Here is a 17,351-nt window from a genome sequence, read left to right as displayed (position 1 = left end):
CAACAAGGACAAGAAATCTGGCGTGGGCGGCTGTGGCTGAGGGGTAGAGTGGTCGTCCTCCAACCTGAAGGTCGGCGGTTTGATTCCCAGTCTGACCCATCTGCATGCCGAAGTGTCCTTGGGCAAGATGCTGAATCCCTAATGGCCCCCCATAGAATAACAAAGTGCTGCAATAGATGCACTGTATGAATGTGTGTGTGTGAATGGGTGCATGTAAAACTGTACTGTAAAGTGCTTTGAGAAGTCATCAAGACTAGAAAAGCGCTATATAAATACAGAACCATTTACCATTTACCAAATCTCCAGGCAGTATTCAATTCACTGAGCTCCGAGAATTCAGGCTTACTTGTCGTCCTTAAAGAGTCTAAAAGTAGACGACGATGGTGGATCGGGTATCAGAGATCGTGACCGTAATGGTGGATTCTGTATCGTGTTGGCATGTGACAGTGGTGGTTGACCACGATCGAGGTGGCAGCTGATGTTGGATCCTAATTGGAGGCAGTGGACAATGACTGTGGACTATAGTGGCATCCGATCTTGATGGTGGATCATGATCTTGCTGGCTGCTGACCATAGACTATGATTACAAAAGACTGATTGATATACAATATTTCTCCTCAGATAATAAACCATTACTGACAATAATCCATCATTTCATTGACCTTCAGTTATGCTACAAAGTGTTTATTCTAATCAATGCTGCAAATAATCTTATCTTGCTGATGTTCTCTATTGCACTTCTGGTTGCCTGGGAGAGGGATCCCTTAAAATGTGGCTCTCTCAGGTTTCTACATTCTTTTTACCCTCTTTTTCTTTTCTTTTTTTCCTTACTCTTGTTGAGGGTTGCCCTAAGAGACAAATTGTGATTTGTGAATATGTGCTATAAAAATCGATTTGATTGATTGATTGATTTGTGATTCAAGATATATCTTCGTGTCAGTTTTTTTTTGTTCCTTGCTTTCGTTGCCTACTTGCTCCCTTTTTGCCACAGAACCAGCTGCTCAGCGTCCTCCTGTATGTTCTTCTTCATCTGCTCTGGCCTCAGCCTACCAGCTCCACTCTGATCACCACCAGCTTATATCTTCCGTCTGGTCTCCAAGGCCTGCCCCCCCAGCTCCAACCAATTGAGCAATAAACCTTTTCCTCCAACCATCTATCTGCTGTGTTTGTGTTCTACACTATTATGTCCAGAGGTCACAATGTTTAAATAGCAAAGATTTGTGTACCTGTAAGTATCGTTGGTGCATTGCCATCTTAAAACACAACTGACCAACAAATTGACCCACTCCACCATTTTTGGTCTGCCATAAGCAAGTTATAACAATGAGGCTAAAACACTGCGTTGCGGTAAAAATGTTCACCTGTCTATAGGTGTGTGTGTGTTTCTGTCACTCTCCCATCTCATCTCATGTAGTGTGTGACAGGTTTCTTTTTTTCTCAATGTGTTTAAGGGTGTATTTTATACTAAAAAAGTTATCACACCAATTTATTGTCTTTATATGTTGGTGTAAAATGTAGGTAATAGCTCTGCCATGTGCTCCATGACAAAGCCTCCTGGACCTGTGTTGCCAATAACAATTATGTATATTTTGGTTTTTATTGTTGTTGATGAGGTGGGTGGGCGGAAGGACTAAAGGCTGCATCATATTACAGTATTTCCATTGACTATAAATATTTTTTTTATTAAACTGTGAAAGATGAGTACTATTAGTCACAAAGAATTGAGTGTTCAGAAATCACCTAAAGTGTTGACTAATCATATAAATTCGATGAAAATAAATCAGTGTTTTCTTAGCATGTAGCTGCAGCCGTGACCTAATGATAGATTACACAGGTTGTATTTTCCCAGTGTGGAAAAAGTATGCAATGTATCCTCATTGGTCTATATTTTTGAGAGTATTAAATGTATAATGCTTGACATAACCAACCTCTTATTGTGTAGATACAGTGTGGCAATTGTGAAAGGTGGTTTCCCATTGAGCGAAATGTCGACTTTTATTTTGAAATCACTCTAACGTCCTCGTACCACAATGCCTCACACGCCTGTAACGTAATGCTTGTAGAAAGTGGGCCCCGCGAAATGAGTGAGGGCTAGTTTGACCCCAGTATTTCCGGTTTCATTCTTATCAGCTTGATCGCCGTGCGTTTGTCAGTGAGTCGCACAGAAGTGACGCAGCTGAATCGGCGGTAGTGCAGCTCGACATGGCGGCGCTGCTGAGAGCTCTGCGGGTTGGAAGGGCACTACGGGGGCTGGGAGGCGGTAAGGCCGGGCCGCTGGGTCTCTGTAACCGCATGTTGACTCCTGTGTCTCTCTGGTTGCATGCTGTTGAAACGAGCTCGCGCTGGCGTTAGCTGTCCCTGCCAATGTCACTTGTCCCAGAAGGTGATCATGAAGGACAACATGATGCTGTCTGTGGCTTTAGTAACACTGCATGTCAGGTGGAGGGGTGTTGTTGCTGCAGCGGGGTTGTTGACCTCAATCTTAAGAAATGCGTTACATGGTAAACACGTTCCTGCAGCTGGGGGGCGTTTTCCCTGTGATTATGCAAGCTGTCAAAGTGTTGATCCGGAGCACAGCTACAGCTACAGACAGTGCAGCAGGAAACCCTCCTTCATCAAGGTTGGAATGTGGAGTAACACAGGGTTGACTTGAATGAATTGACAGGGTCTTATTCTAGCACTTACACAAATTACATGTACTCCTTATTTTGGTTTGCGGTTCAACAGGTCAATTGTTAGAAATCTGAATCTAGTCTCATGGCACACATAAAGCAAATGTACACCACTATTATCAATGGCCACTTTACACATTTAAAGAAATCCCTTGTTTTCAGGCAGGTGATTGACTCTTATCTAGTTTGTACTTTGAAGACTGCTTAATTGATACGATTGTCAAATGGTACCAATACTAAATCTGCACACAGTATGCAATTACACACATTAGCTTTATATATGGTAGAAGTTTTGTTATGAATGTCTGAAGCTGGAGTAGATAACTGATTGTGGAGGCTGTTGCCTGTGACTGTTGGGGCACCTGGAATACACGAATCATTCAACAATTGTGAAGCGATGCACACTAAAGGTTGTTGCAAAGGACCTTAATGTTACTGTACACACTCCCCACAAAGATATTAAGACGTGTGAGTCACATGGCTGCACAGTAAGTGCTGGTAAAAGAACCTGATTCACATTAACTGTTGCATCAGCAGTTCAAACTTGAATCAGTCTCTAACTCAATCCAAATCCAATCAAACTCCTGTGGAGTCCTACAAAGAGCATTAAGGACAAGGCTTTTTTCAAACCTCAGAAATCGATCAAAGAATGTATGTCTAAACTATCAGTAGAAAAGGTCTGAGTGGAAAAACAAAGTTTTTGTAGTTCAATGGAGATTTGAGGAGACAAATCGATTTCTATCTGGTCACTATCTTCATTCATTCTTGAGCCATTTTGGAGCTATTTGGGAAAATCTTGTATTATTTGGTCTACATACAGGTTGTTTTGAGTTTTGAATGCCAGATTTCACAATGGAGGTTGGTTCTCGCTGAGTCAAATTCTGAGAAGATAAACAAAATGTTCCTCCCCCTCCAGCGGTGGCTACACCTCCAGCAACACACCTCGAGTGCAGCACCCTGAGACGAGGCTTCCAGAGCTCATTGCTGAGGCTTCAGGATGAATCCAAATCTGACAGACCTCCAGCCCCCTCTTCCACAACCTACCATGAGCACTACCAGGCTCACTCATCTGAACAGGACACAACAGCAGCTTCACAGGGAGGTTCTGCAGCTGAGCCAGAAGCAGAGGAAGCTTCCAGGCCAAACACCAGGTTGTGTTTGTTGTGTGCGGTCTACTAACATTACCTATAACTGTTTGAATTTCAATGAATTTAAGTTTGCTGCTTTTTGATAACAAACGTGTGTGTGTTAAGTTACCAGGACCAGAGCGGAGAGCAGGGTGAAGAGTATGAAACAGAGGATCAGCTTCAAGCTCGAATCCTGACCACTGCTCTGGAGTTCGTCCCGCTGCACGGCTGGTCAATGGAAGCCATTGCATCTGGTGCTGAGGTGAGCAGGTGCACCCTTCAGTCCAACAATGCTGCAAACTGGGTGAAAAGATGTACTGTTGTTTCATATTTTCTGATTGGACTTGAATGTAGCATCCAAGAACTACTATATGAAGAAAATGTATAAATATAATGGAGCTTTATCCTGTAGAGTGATGTCAATGGTTTAAACATAACAACCATTAACCACGCCCCCAGTCCAACAAGGGATCAGCAAGGCAGTTAATGGAGATTCCACTTTGTGTGTGTGTGTGTGTGTGTGTGTGTGTGTGTGTGTGTGTGTGTGTGTGTGTGTGTGTGTGTGTGTGTGTGTGTGTGTGTGTGTGTGTGTGTGTGTGTGTGTGTGTGTGTGTGTGTGTGTGTGTTGATGTACGTCGTCACTAGACACTTGGCCTGTCCTCAGCCTCCACTGGAATGTTCCACAACGGATCTGGAGACTTGGTTCTACATTTCATCGCCCAATGCAACTCACAGCTGACAGAGATCCTGGCTGAGCAACACAAGCAGGTCCAGCTTGGCCATGCCGAGTACGTATACCACACACACTTTGGTTTTTCTTTTCAGTTTTGCGTCTGATGCGTGTTAGAACCACGATCAAAACCCCCGGGTTTTCTGGTGAGTCCTGCGGGGAATCTCCTGCTGTGGTCTATCAACTCTTCCAGAGTTTCTGCAGACTTTATATACACCTCAGGAGTTCAGTGCATGTCTGGAAGCAGCATAAGAGTCTGGTACGGGCGCCTTTACCCTGGGTTCATGCACTCTCACTCTGTATGGCATTATTTACACACTCAGCTAACACACAAGGGTGGGACAATTTAATTTGTCAACACTACACCTGACATTCAATTGGATGGGGAATTTTGACAGACTTGTTGAACAAGAATAATCAAAGTGCAGAATAATGGAATAGATCATCGATTTTATGACTGATTTCATGCAACACATATCCCTGAAGTTGCTCATTTACATTCTGGGTTTTTGGTAAATAGTAAAGTTGATCTCCAAATAGAAAATTGCAGATTTCATCTGTGTTTCAGACCAAAGAAGACTGCTGACTTTCTAAGAGATGCTGTGGAGACCAGACTAAGGATGCACATCCCTTACATTGAAACATGGCCACAGGTAATGTGTGCATAACAGTGTTAATTTTGGCAGCTATTTTTGATTTAGTCTTAGTCTTAGTCTTTTGACGAAAATGCATATTAGTTTTAGTCACCTTTTAGTCATTTTAATCCTTCTTAGTTTTAGTCTAGTTTTAGTCGACGAAAACAAATTCCATTTTAGTCTAGTTTTAGTCGACGAAAACTAATTCCATTTTAGTCTAGTTTTAGTCACATTTTATAGCCACATTAAACTCCTTTTCTATAAAAACATATAGCTGCAGCCTAATAGCTTAAAAATATATATTTAATTTTAAATGTGAAAACAAAAAGGGAGAGCAGGTCAGACTGGAGCCGGACACAGAAACTTCAGCTCTGTACAAACCAACTGCAGCTTCTGCTCTGATGAAGAAGCTGAAGCGCTGATCTCTGAGCAGCTGAGACCATAGAAACTCTGGTTTTCACTGTTTCCATAGTTAAGAAGCAGTCGGTCACTGAGAGGCTGCTCCACGAGAACGCGCTCTGCTTTCACTGTGTCTCTCTGAGCGAGTGCGCGAGGCGGGGGGCGGAGCTACGGACCGGAGCGCTATCTGGGGCGCACACACACACATACACAGACACACACACTCGCCCGCTCCTGATACTTCATGACGGCCTGATACGATGATGTTTTAAAAATTATTGTGACTTAGTCAACCACCAACATTTTCGTCTCGTCTCGTCTCGTCAACGAAAATTAAAATAGATTTCGTCATAGTTTTTATTTTCAAAGATTCGTTTTCGTTACGTCTTCGTCTCGTCTTCGTCATGGAAAAAAGGTCGTTAACGAATATATTTCGTCATAGTCTTCGTCAACGAAATTAACACTGGTGCATAATGATGAGATGCTTTTAGGACTAAGCAGAAACTACATTTGATCCTCAACCTTGTGTCTGCGTCCTCAGGCGATGAGTATCCTGCTCCTTCCACACAACATCCCAGACAGTCTGAAGCACCTCTCCACCCTGGTAGACGACATCTGGTACTATGCTGGAGACCGATCCACAGACGTGAGTGGATCCTATCAGCCTCGATCCCCTCCTTCTTCCGCTCATACCTTCCTGTCCCCTTTTCATCACCATCCCCACAATATCCGGCCTGCCACTCTCCAGGTTACTCCCACTCCCCTCACTTGCTCTCTTTGGCTATGTCAACACGAATACGCCTTGAGATAATGAATATTATGATTTGGCACATGCAAATAACGTTTAAAGGAATTTGATTTTAATGAAACCGAAGTTTTACTCTCAAACACAAGCTTCCCCGGCAGATATGTGAAATCTGAGTTATCCCATTGCTAACAACCCAGTACATCTCAATCACTCCCCGTTTTCAGATACGCCAGGCGCGTCCTGTCCCTGTACACTGGATATTTAACCGCACTTTGCACGGTGCGCCTTGGTGCAAAAAATGGGGCTCTATGTTTTCATTGACTCTTAGTTAGATTGTGTCTGGCCTCAATTGTACACAGGAATGAACATGATTCTCTTTGTTTGTCGTTTACATTTTAGAGAATGTAATAATATTTTACATATTATTTATGTATGATGCCTATTTCACCCACCTGAACCCATCCGCTATTAATCAGAAATGTTTCTTTTTAGGACCTACCCACCGCTTCAACCCCATGTCCGCGGGTACAACTGCAATCCATGCATAACTAATCTGTATATATAGTTGACTTGAGACACAGTTCCTAATAGTATAGACAGAAATGGTGCAGAATCACAAATCATATGAGAGAAAATTTTAAGTCATTAGAGAACATTACTTACTGTAGGTTGTACATCTGGAAGGTAATACACTTAGTTGCATGAATTACAAAACGATATATGACTTTCTTCTGCGAGTGTAGTCAGATCTGTAGTTAGAATTCGTAAAGTAAAATGTTGTAGAGTGCCAATGTACAAGTTTTATTTTGTTGTTTGACAGCTGTTTTATTGTCGCAGCATTGTGAAGGCCTTTTTTTTAATGCGTACACTGTGAACTTTGTGTACCACTCCTCTCTCATGTAGATGAACTGGTACACCAAACGGGCAGCACTGACAGGCATCTACAACACCACAGAGCTAGTGATGGTCCAGGATTCCTCTCCAGACTTCCAGGACACCTGGAACTTCCTTGATAACCGCATTCAGGATGTAGTCAACATGGCCAGCACGGCCAAACAGGTAGCGTGCGCCTGTGATAAGTAGAAACACCAGCTCCAACTAACCCCTTCAGGGGACTAATTGCAAAGCTGACCTCAGACTCAGAGTGTCTTAAGATGAAATGTCATTCTCCTCCTGAACAAACTCTGTTGTCCTGAATATGGTTGCAAATAAAGATGCTTTGATACACACGTTCAGGATGAAAGGAGTGGAGCATAGAATGAGTGCTGAACTGTCTTTCGATGACTGGTTGTGTGTTCTATTTTGTTTTCTAGGTGCAGTCGACTGGTGAAGCAGTTGTGCAGGGGCTAATGGGAGCTGCTGTAACTGTGAGTATTGCCGCAGTGATCGGGAATCTGTGCTTTTAATTTAAAACATTTCCTCATGATACTAGTATCTGAATCATGCATGAAGATGTATACTGATTTATACAACCAGTGACTCTGCATTTCACAAAGTTTTGAGTTGTTTAAAAATATAAAAAATGTCAAATAAAGATGTTGCTCGTTTCTTGTGTTTTACAGCTGAAGAACCTGACAGGAATGAACCAGAGGCGGTGATGTGAAAACATCTACCACTGATCTTGACAGAGCGTCCAGGTTGTGTCATGAGCTGCAGATCAATTCATCTTCTTTTTGCCTTTATTTCTATTTGCCTCTATGAAACGACTGTGAGGGTTTTGGATTAGGACTCCTTAGTAAGACGAAGCTCTCATTTGTTCACCTACAGGACCAGTGGATTGGTCCAGGTTTCTTTCACTGCCCAACATGTTGTTATACTGCTCAGATCTTTTTTTCTGTTTGTATTAAAAGACACGGATCTGTCATGTTGCTGTTGGATCAATTGAGACTTCAATAAAGTAGTTTATTATTGTATATTTAACATTTTTGTGTCTTTTAATCCCAAAGTCATGCTTTGCTGTTTAAAGTCACTATTGTAAACATTTCACTAGGATTACCTAAACTTAAATCAATGCATACATAATCAGAATAATTTGACTTTAAATTCCACAGAGGGAAAGTCTTATCTAGACAAATAGTCCCGGCAAAGTAACTAATTTTGGAGCCAGAAATCGAATTAATTGTAAAATAATTGTTTTCAGCATAGATCTTTTCTATGAGGTGTCCATAACAACATACCAAAAGTCCTGAGAAATCCTAGTTGAGAAAATATGTTTAATTCTCATCAATGTGTGCCAATAAGGCCAGGCAACAATACACCCCAATGGGGCTATTTTTTTCCTTTACTCCTATCAAAATGAAACTTTACACAATGAAAAGTAAAAAATGTTGTATTACAAGTTTCTTTGAAAATGAATTTTCATATGTAAATGAACTATACACTAATCGAATATTCCCAAAATACACTCAAATAGGCTTAATTTTTTCCTTTACTGCTACCACAATAAAACTTTAGATGGTCAAAGTATACATGGAAAGTAACTTTTTTTGTATTGCAATTTTCTTTTGAAATGAATTTGAATATGCACATGAGCTCTTCTCTTATTGAATGTCCTAATTTGTCTAGGCAGAAACACCATTCATTTGTATGATAAATACATCGGCACAATCTTCATCCAATCCTCCTAATGCCAATGGTTGATGGCAATGCTGCTTTTAGACTGGCCTCTAACCTGAAAACTGCCTGGCTTGGTAGTACCTGCCAGGGGTAAAACCCCCGCCGGTATAGTCTTCAGGGTCACAGAGGCACTCAAGCCTCCCCACCACGAAAGAATAAAGTGACACTAGCTTTCTCGAACAAGCTAAGGTGTTCAGCCAGTCAAAAGAAAATGTGTATAAAGGCATCGTCATTGCAGCAGGTGAAAAAGCTCTAGTATCACTGTATGGGGGCGAAAAAGATGAATCACTGGATATTCTGAGATACGCGATTCTGTTATAAAGTCACTCAGAACTCATCTCCAGTGGAACCTAAAACTCTCCCTCCAACGTCACCAGCTGTAAATTTCCATAGTATTCAAGTCTTTTACCAAATGATGGAGTGGAAAGGGGGAAGTGAAGTAAAATTTTATTGTGGTAGGAGTAAAGAAAAAAATTAAGCCTATTTGAGTGTATTTTGGGCATATTCGATTAGTGCATAGCTCATTTACATATTACAATTCATTTTCAAAGAAATTTGTAATACAATTTTTTTTCTTTTCATGGGTACTTTTATTGTGTAAAGTTTCATTTTTTTTTTTTTTTTTTACTTATTTTTTATTTGGTTTTCAACAAAACAATATGCATATCAAGACAGTTACTTTCTTTGTCCATTTTTCAACTGTATACAATACTGTTATACATGGTATTCAAGTATAGCGTGCAATGCATAGAAAAAACAACAAACATCAAACAGTGCTCACTCCAAGAGATAAAAAGGGGGGATAAGAATAGATGATTGATTACATACATTATATATTAAATTAAACAACGAAAGAGAAAAAAAAAAAAAAAAAAGTAAATGAAAATAAAACCAGGGATAAAGTAATAGTTATTGTCCACTCCAGAATTTAGTATCATAGGTGCTATTTATGCTTTTCCGAGAGGATGGTTTATGATGTACATAAGTAGGCAAAGGTGACAGATAGCCGCACGATCGGAGGCCTAGAGCGATATTAATTTGTAACCCTCATTGTATTAATAACGCAGAGACAGGACCCCATCGTTTAGTAAAGATAGACTTTTGGAGCCTTAATGAATATGTGATTTGCTCCATTTGGTAGATGTCCCATACTTTTTGGGTCCATATATTATATGTAGGTGGGTCTGGTTTTAACCATTTGATGGTTATACATTTCAATGCTGCTGTGAGTAGTATGTTTAGCAGATATTCTTTGGCCCTCCCATTCAGGCCTTCAGGCATCGCTCCCAGTAGTGCTATTGTGGGGTCTTGTGGGATGTCCTGTTGGAATATCTCTTTGAGGGCATCAAAGATTTCTCTCCAATATGTGTTTAACTTAGGGCAGAGCCAGAATATGTGTGTGTGATTGGCAGAACGTGTTCCACAGTTCCGCCAGCACAAGTTGGAATGTGTCGGGCCCATCTTGGCTACTATTTCTGGTGTTCTGAAGAATCTGGTAATTATTTTCCATTTAAATTCCCTCCAGGTGTTTGAATTTGTAGCTAGGTGTGCCTCTGTGCACATCCCCTGCCAGGTATTCTGTGGTATGACCATGTTTATTTCCGCCTCCCACCTCTGCTTTATCTGTAGGGAATTATGTAGATCCATAGATAGAAATATGTTATAGAGTTTACTTATGGTTTTCTTATCTTCGCTCCCCATCTGTATTTCTATTAAGAACTCCTCTAGAGGGGTACGTTTTAAAAGTTTTCCCCACTCTTTGTGTGATGTTAGAAAAGTTCTCAACTGCAGATATCTGAAGAAATCTGTTCTTGGGAGATCAAAATCCCTTTTCAGCTGCTCAAATGTCTTGAGGTTGTCCTCCTTAAATAGTTGATGCAGGTAGACCAAACCCGTATCTGACCACTTTCTAAAGCCTGTGTCTAGATTGTTAGGTGTGAAGGTCTTCATAGATCCAATACTTGTTAGTGGTGAAATTAACTTTGGAAGCCCAAAAACAGTCTGTATTTTGTTCCAGATTTTAAGAGTGATCTTAGTCCACTCTGCTAGTTCTTTTATGGGTGTATCTAAAAATGGAAAGTTTTGAGAGGGCTCTGGGCATAGGTTTTTCTCGATATTAAGCCAGCGAGTGTACGTGCTATTCTGAATCCACGCTATCAGGGGTTTCATTTGTGCTGCCCAGAAGTAATATTTTAAGTTTGGAAGTTTAAGGCCTCCGTTTACCTTAGATAGTTGTAAGGTTTTAAGTCTAATTCTAGGGCGCTTTTTTTGCCAGATAAATTTGGAAATGATTTTATCTAGGTTATCAAATACTGATTTTGGAATTTCTATAGGTAGCATCTGAAATAAGTAGAGAATTCTAGGTAGAACATTCATACGAATACTTTCAACACGACCGAGCAGGGAAAAAGGGAGCGCAGACCATCGTTCCAGGTCACTATTAATGCATCGAATTATTTTACTATAATTGGCCTCGTACAAATTCTGTAAGGACGGGGGGATGTGTATGCCAAGGTATTTTATACCGTCTTTTGGCCACTTAAATCCACTTTGGAGTTTTACAGTTCTTGGGATGTTACCTTTGATATCCATAGCCTCTGTTTTTTCCACATTTACCTTGTATCCTGAGTAGTATCCATACTGTGAGATGAGCTCCTTTAGATGTGGTAGAGTTGATGCAGGTTGCGTCAGATATAATAATACATCATCAGCGTAAAGGGATATTTTATGCTCTTCGTTTTGTATTACAGTTCCTTTTATTTTGTTATCATCTCGGATGAGCTGGGCCAGGGGTTCGATACTAATTGCAAACAGCAGGGGTGATAAAGGGCAGCCTTGTCTGCAGCCGCGTTCCAGTGTGAATCTTTGTGATCTATATCCATTAACTTTAACAGCTGCCTGTGGTGATGAATATAATGTTTGTATCCAATTGAGGAAGTTGGGGCCAAATTTTAATCGTTTTAGTGTTTGGAATAAATATTGCCATGATACTCTGTCAAATGCTTTTTGAGCATCTAGGGACAAAATCATTGATTCTGATTGCTCTTCTTTTTGATTGGATATAATGTTTAATAAGCGTCTTAAGTTATCGCCATAGTATCTTCCAGTGATGAATCCTGTCTGATCTGGGTGGATAATTTCAGTGATAATATGATTGACTCTTCTTGCTAGGATTGCTGTTAGGATGCGCAGGTCCCCATTCAGCAGCGATATCGGTCTATAGGATTGGCACTCTGTGGGGTCCTTGCCTTCTTTATGAATTACCACTGTAAAGTTTCATTTTGATAGGAGTAAATGAAAAAAATTGCCCCATTGGGTGTATTGTCACCTGGCCTTATTGGCTCACATCTCGGATTGATGAGAATTAAACATATTTCCTAAACTAGGATTTCTTAGGACTTTTAGGATGTTGTTCTGGACACCTCATAGAAATGATCTATGCGGTGTATATATTACAATTAGTCGGGAGTAAAACGCTACTTTGCCTGGACTAAAACGAAGCTTTAGCTTTTCAAAATGAAGATTGCGTGCTTTTATTTTGAAAGAGTATTTCTAGTCACCGATGACCCGGATACGAAATAAAGGCCTACACCCCCTACCCGAGCGAGAGACCAATCACTGACCAGCTTGACATTTCCTGGCCAATCAGCGTGCAGTAATTACTTCCTTTGGAGGCAGTGGAGCTTGTAAAGGAGTCTCAACTACAGACTGTTTATAAAAAGGTCTCAACGTTAGTTTTCCAGTTGTGTGACTGTAACGATGCCGTATGCTAACCAACCGACGGTAAAAATCACTGACCTCTCAGACGAAAATGTCAAGTTCGTCATTGAAAACACCGACTTAGCGTAAGTATCCGTTTACTGTTCCATTCACAGAGGCTGTGCGCGGCAGAGAGCGGCCATTGCTCTCCTCAGCACCAAAACACTGCAGCTGCGGCTCCACATGTTGAATAGATTCGCTCTTACTTCTCTCAGTGAACTGTGTGAGGTCTATGATCTACCAACATCTGCAGAACAGACATCTGAACATTGTTTAAAGCTGGAATACGTGGCCGTTTGAGCTCTGCATCGCCACCAATCAGAAAAAAATCGTTACAGCCATGAATTAATATTTCCTCGGTGTTTCACGGAGTGAAACGTTTTCATTCAGGGTATCAATGAAATATGAACGAACCAATCCGTAGAAATATATTCAATAAAACCACAGAGTCTGGTGTATGTCAGTGATACTGAAGTGGAGATTTCTGCCTCAGCGGATGAGAAGTAAACTCCATCTGAGAAAACAGCCTTTAAAATATGTATAGACACACACAGGTGAAGTGAAATAACGACTTAAGATTTTGAGCTTTTATTATTCAGAAAGAAAACAAAAAGAAGCCCAAGTCTGAAGCTTTTTTATATTTCCAGAGTGAATGAAAGGATGTGGTGAGAGGATACAGAGGGCCGGAGGGGACAGTTGAATCAGAAACCTCTAGAAAGTAAAAAAGGGGCAATCGATTCAAGATTTGAAGAAAAATATGAAGGAGGGAAAGGGACACGAACAAACTCAGGAGCAGTTCTAGAATCTGCGGATGGAGAGACACAGAGGCTGCAAACCCGGAGATGACAGGGAAACTGCTGAGGACTAATTTAACAAGGACTTGGGGTGGAACCATTGAATATTCAGAGAAGGCGTTCAGTTGTTGTAACTTAACACAGGTAATTGTCACGTTATGTCTCCAGTCTGGCTCCGCTCACATAATACATCATCACTGTGTCCAAAACACAAAAAGCATCTTTAAACAATGGATATCAAGTATGTCAATACTTAGTATTGGATGGAGACCAGATTTGGATAAAAGTTTAATTTTGTTAATCTCCAGTGGTTTGTAATGTTCCCAGTTCAATGCATGTTCTCTTCACACTGCACTTTCTCCTTTTCAGGGTGGCAAATTCCATCCGTCGTGTCTTCATGTCAGAGGTTCCCACTATAGGTAAACTAGCTTCTGGTTTGGCTAGATTTACTTTTCAACATAAGAGCCAAAGACGCTGCTGTAGAGTTCGGCTTTGGCATTTCACATATAAAATGGGTCATCACATCGGTTATCATAAATAAAAACCATGTTCCTGAGAAGTGTTTCTCCTGGCCTCTATTCTAAAGGATGTGTGAGAAAAGCTGGCCTGTTTACTGTACAATACATATGTGTGGGGGGCTAATCATGACTCAGTCTGAGGGAATGAGTAATAGAAACGCTTTGGCCAATGTATAGTTCAGTCAGTAGATTTAGCTGGAAATGTAATATTGAACAAATGTTAATGCGTTTTGATGTAGGTCTTATTCCCATGACCCATTTTGACCTGTAGTATGTAATGCTCAGGCATTTCTAATATTTACGCCATTCTATGTTAGTTCTTGAACACTCCATGACGTTATACTGGAGTATGTAATGTGAACACTGGGTCCACCTGCTGGACTTTTATGCACATGTACCGACTGCAGGGTCACAAGCCTGAAGTAACCTTTCACTGATGTTTCACCACTTTAATCCCTCAACATCTCAAATAGGTGGTAGAACAGCGATTGAAACATGTCCCTACTGTTAATTTATATATATTTGTTACAAGTAAGTTAAGCCATGTCTAAGCCAAATTTAGTGTTGTCTTACAAAAAAGTATCTTGCTCTTTTCCACACATATCACTCAGTAATTACACACTGGTATCGACCCAAAGCCCAGTTATCAGTGTCTGAATCGGCACTGAGACAGTCAGATCAGTGCATCCCTAATATTAACAGAGCAGGTTTATTGCCTGCTTTTCCTGCCATGACAAGGATTACCCATAATTAACTGTATGACTTAAAGCCATTCATTTCCCACTGGGACACACCTAAATACCTTCTCGGTCCTGTCCAGTGATCGTCCAAATGTCAACTAACCTACAACTCGTCATTCACCTGCATAAATTATGTTATTCTGCAAATGACCTGAAGTAATTGTGATTTGTGAATATGGGCTATGCAAATAAAATTTGATTGAAGTAAACTAACTTAGTGCTGTAAAGTGGTTTAGGTGATGGGAGGGGAAATGTAGTCTGCAACACTTTATCCAACCAGTAATGTTACAAACTCTGAATAACTTCAAGTCGCATTACTGTTATTTTACAGCAATAGATTGGATCCAGATCGATGCCAACTCCTCAGTACTGCACGATGAGTTCATAGCACACAGAGTTGGTAGGTACAGTATTATGCGATGAAACACAAATGCGACTTGACAGTAATTCTATAATTTGTTAGCGGTTTGATGTTTCCTGTGTTGCCAGGTCTCATACCTCTCACAAGTGATGACATTGTGGACAAGCTGCAGTATTCTAGGGTGAGTGTACTAGCATCTGTCATTAATGTGGTAGCCCAGTGAACATTAAATGTAAGTTCATGAAGAAAGGACTTTCTGCTGGTAGTGAAAGACAAGTCAGAATCTAAAACACCACACACCTACACTTTTAAATTCATCATACCTGGTTTAACTTTCCAACCGCTGCTTTAGTTTAGTAAAGGACATTTCAACAAATTTCAACATTGACACAAACTGACTGCCAGAGTGCTGGGTGACTTTTTTTATACCAAAGTTCCTGGTAAGTGTTTACTGAGGGGCAGACCTAATTTCCCACTGTATCGGTCCCTCATGCAGGACTGTACCTGTGATGATTTCTGTCCAGAGTGTTCTGTTGAGTTGACACTGGACGTTCGATGCACCGACGATCAGACGCGCCAGGTCACCTCACGTGATCTTCTGTCCAACAACCCCAGAGTTATCCCGGTGAGTCCTCTTTTCTTATAAATTATAACATGTTTGCAGAAGAAAAGAGCTGACGGCTTTAACATGGCTTTCCAGGTGACTTCCAGGAGTCGAGACAATGATCCTAATGACTATGTCGAACAATATGGTGAGCTAAAAGTCATCTTGAGGGAGAATCATGAGTTATTAAGCTCTTTGCCACATTTTTAACATTGATCTGCTCTGTCCTCTCTCTGCTTCCTCCTGTTGTCATTCACTGACGCAACAGACATTTTGCTGGTGAAGCTTCGTAAAGGTCAGGAACTGCGACTCAGGGCATACGCAAAGAAAGGCTTTGGTAAGGAGCACGCCAAGTGGAACCCAACAGCAGGGGTGTCCTTCGAGTATGACCCAGACAACTCACTAAGGCACACAGTCTTCCCACGACCTGAGGAGTGGTGCGTCACTGTGCTTTACACCAGAGAATAACTTCTCCCAACCCAAAACCAAAATGTTTGTGCACATATCCTGACTAATGTGACATCATTCTCATTTCTAGGCCAAAGAGTGAATACTCAGAGATTGAGGAGGATGAGGTTCAGGCTACCTATGACCCTAATGGAAAACCAGAAAGGTGAGGAAAGAATTTTCTTTACACTTGTAAATGTGAAGTGGGGTTCGGTGATTGGATACAAATATCATCTATCAGTGATTGGCTGAGTCCACTGTTAGTGGGGGGGGGGGGTTTATTAAGTCCCCCCCCCAGTCAACCTCTGATTGACTTTAAGCACACAGTCCAACCCCAGCTTCAAGTATAGTACATGGTAAACTTGGTAGCAGTGCAGCAAAATGCAATTGTCTCAACTACAACCACTCATCCAGTGCTTTCTCCTTCACAGATTCTTTTACAACGTGGAGTCATGCGGCTCTCTGCGGCCAGAGACCATCGTCATGTCAGCACTGGCCGTCCTCAAGAAGAAGCTGAGTGACCTGCAGACGCAGCTCAGCCATGAGATCCAGAGTGATGTGCTCACCATCAACTAAAGGCGTCTCACTAACTTTGTAATGATCACATGGCACTGTCACATTCATGTCTGTGGAATTTATGGATTCTTCCAGACCCAGTGCAGGGAAGTTAGTCCCAGAATGATTTAACTAAAGTTTTGTTGCCTTTAGTGAGAAATTAGATTGGGTTAAATAAATCGTTTTTTCAAAAAATATTTTTTCAGAGATTCTAATTCCTTAGTGGGTTTAGGATTACTTTGGTTTAATCTGCACATAGACTAATTGGTTTATTACAGATTTCAGTATTATGGGGTCTGATGTGCCTATATCAATACATTTAATAAAACAATGCAGACGTTTTTTGGTATTAAAAACAATATTGGGATACACTCCCAATATTTTTTTTATACCAAAAACACTTTTCGTCTGTTAGTCTTTTCTTGGTTTCACCAGATTTTTTTTTTTTAATAAATCTAGTGTTGTTCACTTCACTTTCAAAGTTTCAATTGACTATACTATGGCTTTAAATACTAAATTACAACCAATAAAAACACACCAAATGATCAGTTTGTACCGTGACACTTCACAGAATGAGCTCTTGCAATATTTTTTCAGAGTGGGAGGAAAACAATAAGATGAAAAGACACATGACTGAGTTCCTCCT

At 40.8% G+C, this 17,351-nt stretch overlaps 2 protein-coding genes across 2 annotated transcripts; both read left to right on the top strand.

The window, feature by feature from the left end:
* The first annotated feature begins 2,102 nt into the window (after positions 1–2,102).
* Positions 2,103–8,224, top strand: coq9 (coenzyme Q9 homolog (S. cerevisiae)). Its single transcript, XM_053427763.1, has 9 exons — positions 2,103–2,260; positions 3,589–3,823; positions 3,926–4,061; positions 4,445–4,587; positions 5,098–5,182; positions 6,105–6,209; positions 7,215–7,370; positions 7,625–7,678; positions 7,874–8,224. The coding sequence occupies exons 1-9, from the start codon at positions 2,203–2,205 to the stop codon at positions 7,907–7,909; spliced, it is 1,008 nt and encodes a 335-aa protein (XP_053283738.1). The 5' UTR covers positions 2,103–2,202; the 3' UTR covers positions 7,910–8,224.
* A 4,344-nt stretch (positions 8,225–12,568) lies between these two features.
* Positions 12,569–17,250, top strand: polr2c (RNA polymerase II subunit C). The gene is made up of 9 exons (XM_053427646.1): positions 12,569–12,772; positions 13,850–13,899; positions 15,070–15,138; positions 15,228–15,280; positions 15,596–15,724; positions 15,800–15,851; positions 15,972–16,140; positions 16,242–16,316; positions 16,582–17,250. Exons 1-9 carry the CDS (start codon positions 12,687–12,689, stop codon positions 16,724–16,726), a joined length of 828 nt encoding a protein of 275 aa, XP_053283621.1. The 5' UTR covers positions 12,569–12,686; the 3' UTR covers positions 16,727–17,250.
* The last annotated feature ends 101 nt before the right edge of the window (positions 17,251–17,351 follow it).

Source organism: Pleuronectes platessa, chromosome 7, assembly GCF_947347685.1.
Source record: "Pleuronectes platessa chromosome 7, fPlePla1.1, whole genome shotgun sequence".
NCBI classification, from domain to species: domain Eukaryota; kingdom Metazoa; phylum Chordata; class Actinopteri; order Pleuronectiformes; family Pleuronectidae; genus Pleuronectes; species Pleuronectes platessa.
This window is presented reverse-complemented; position numbering and strand designations above follow the sequence as displayed.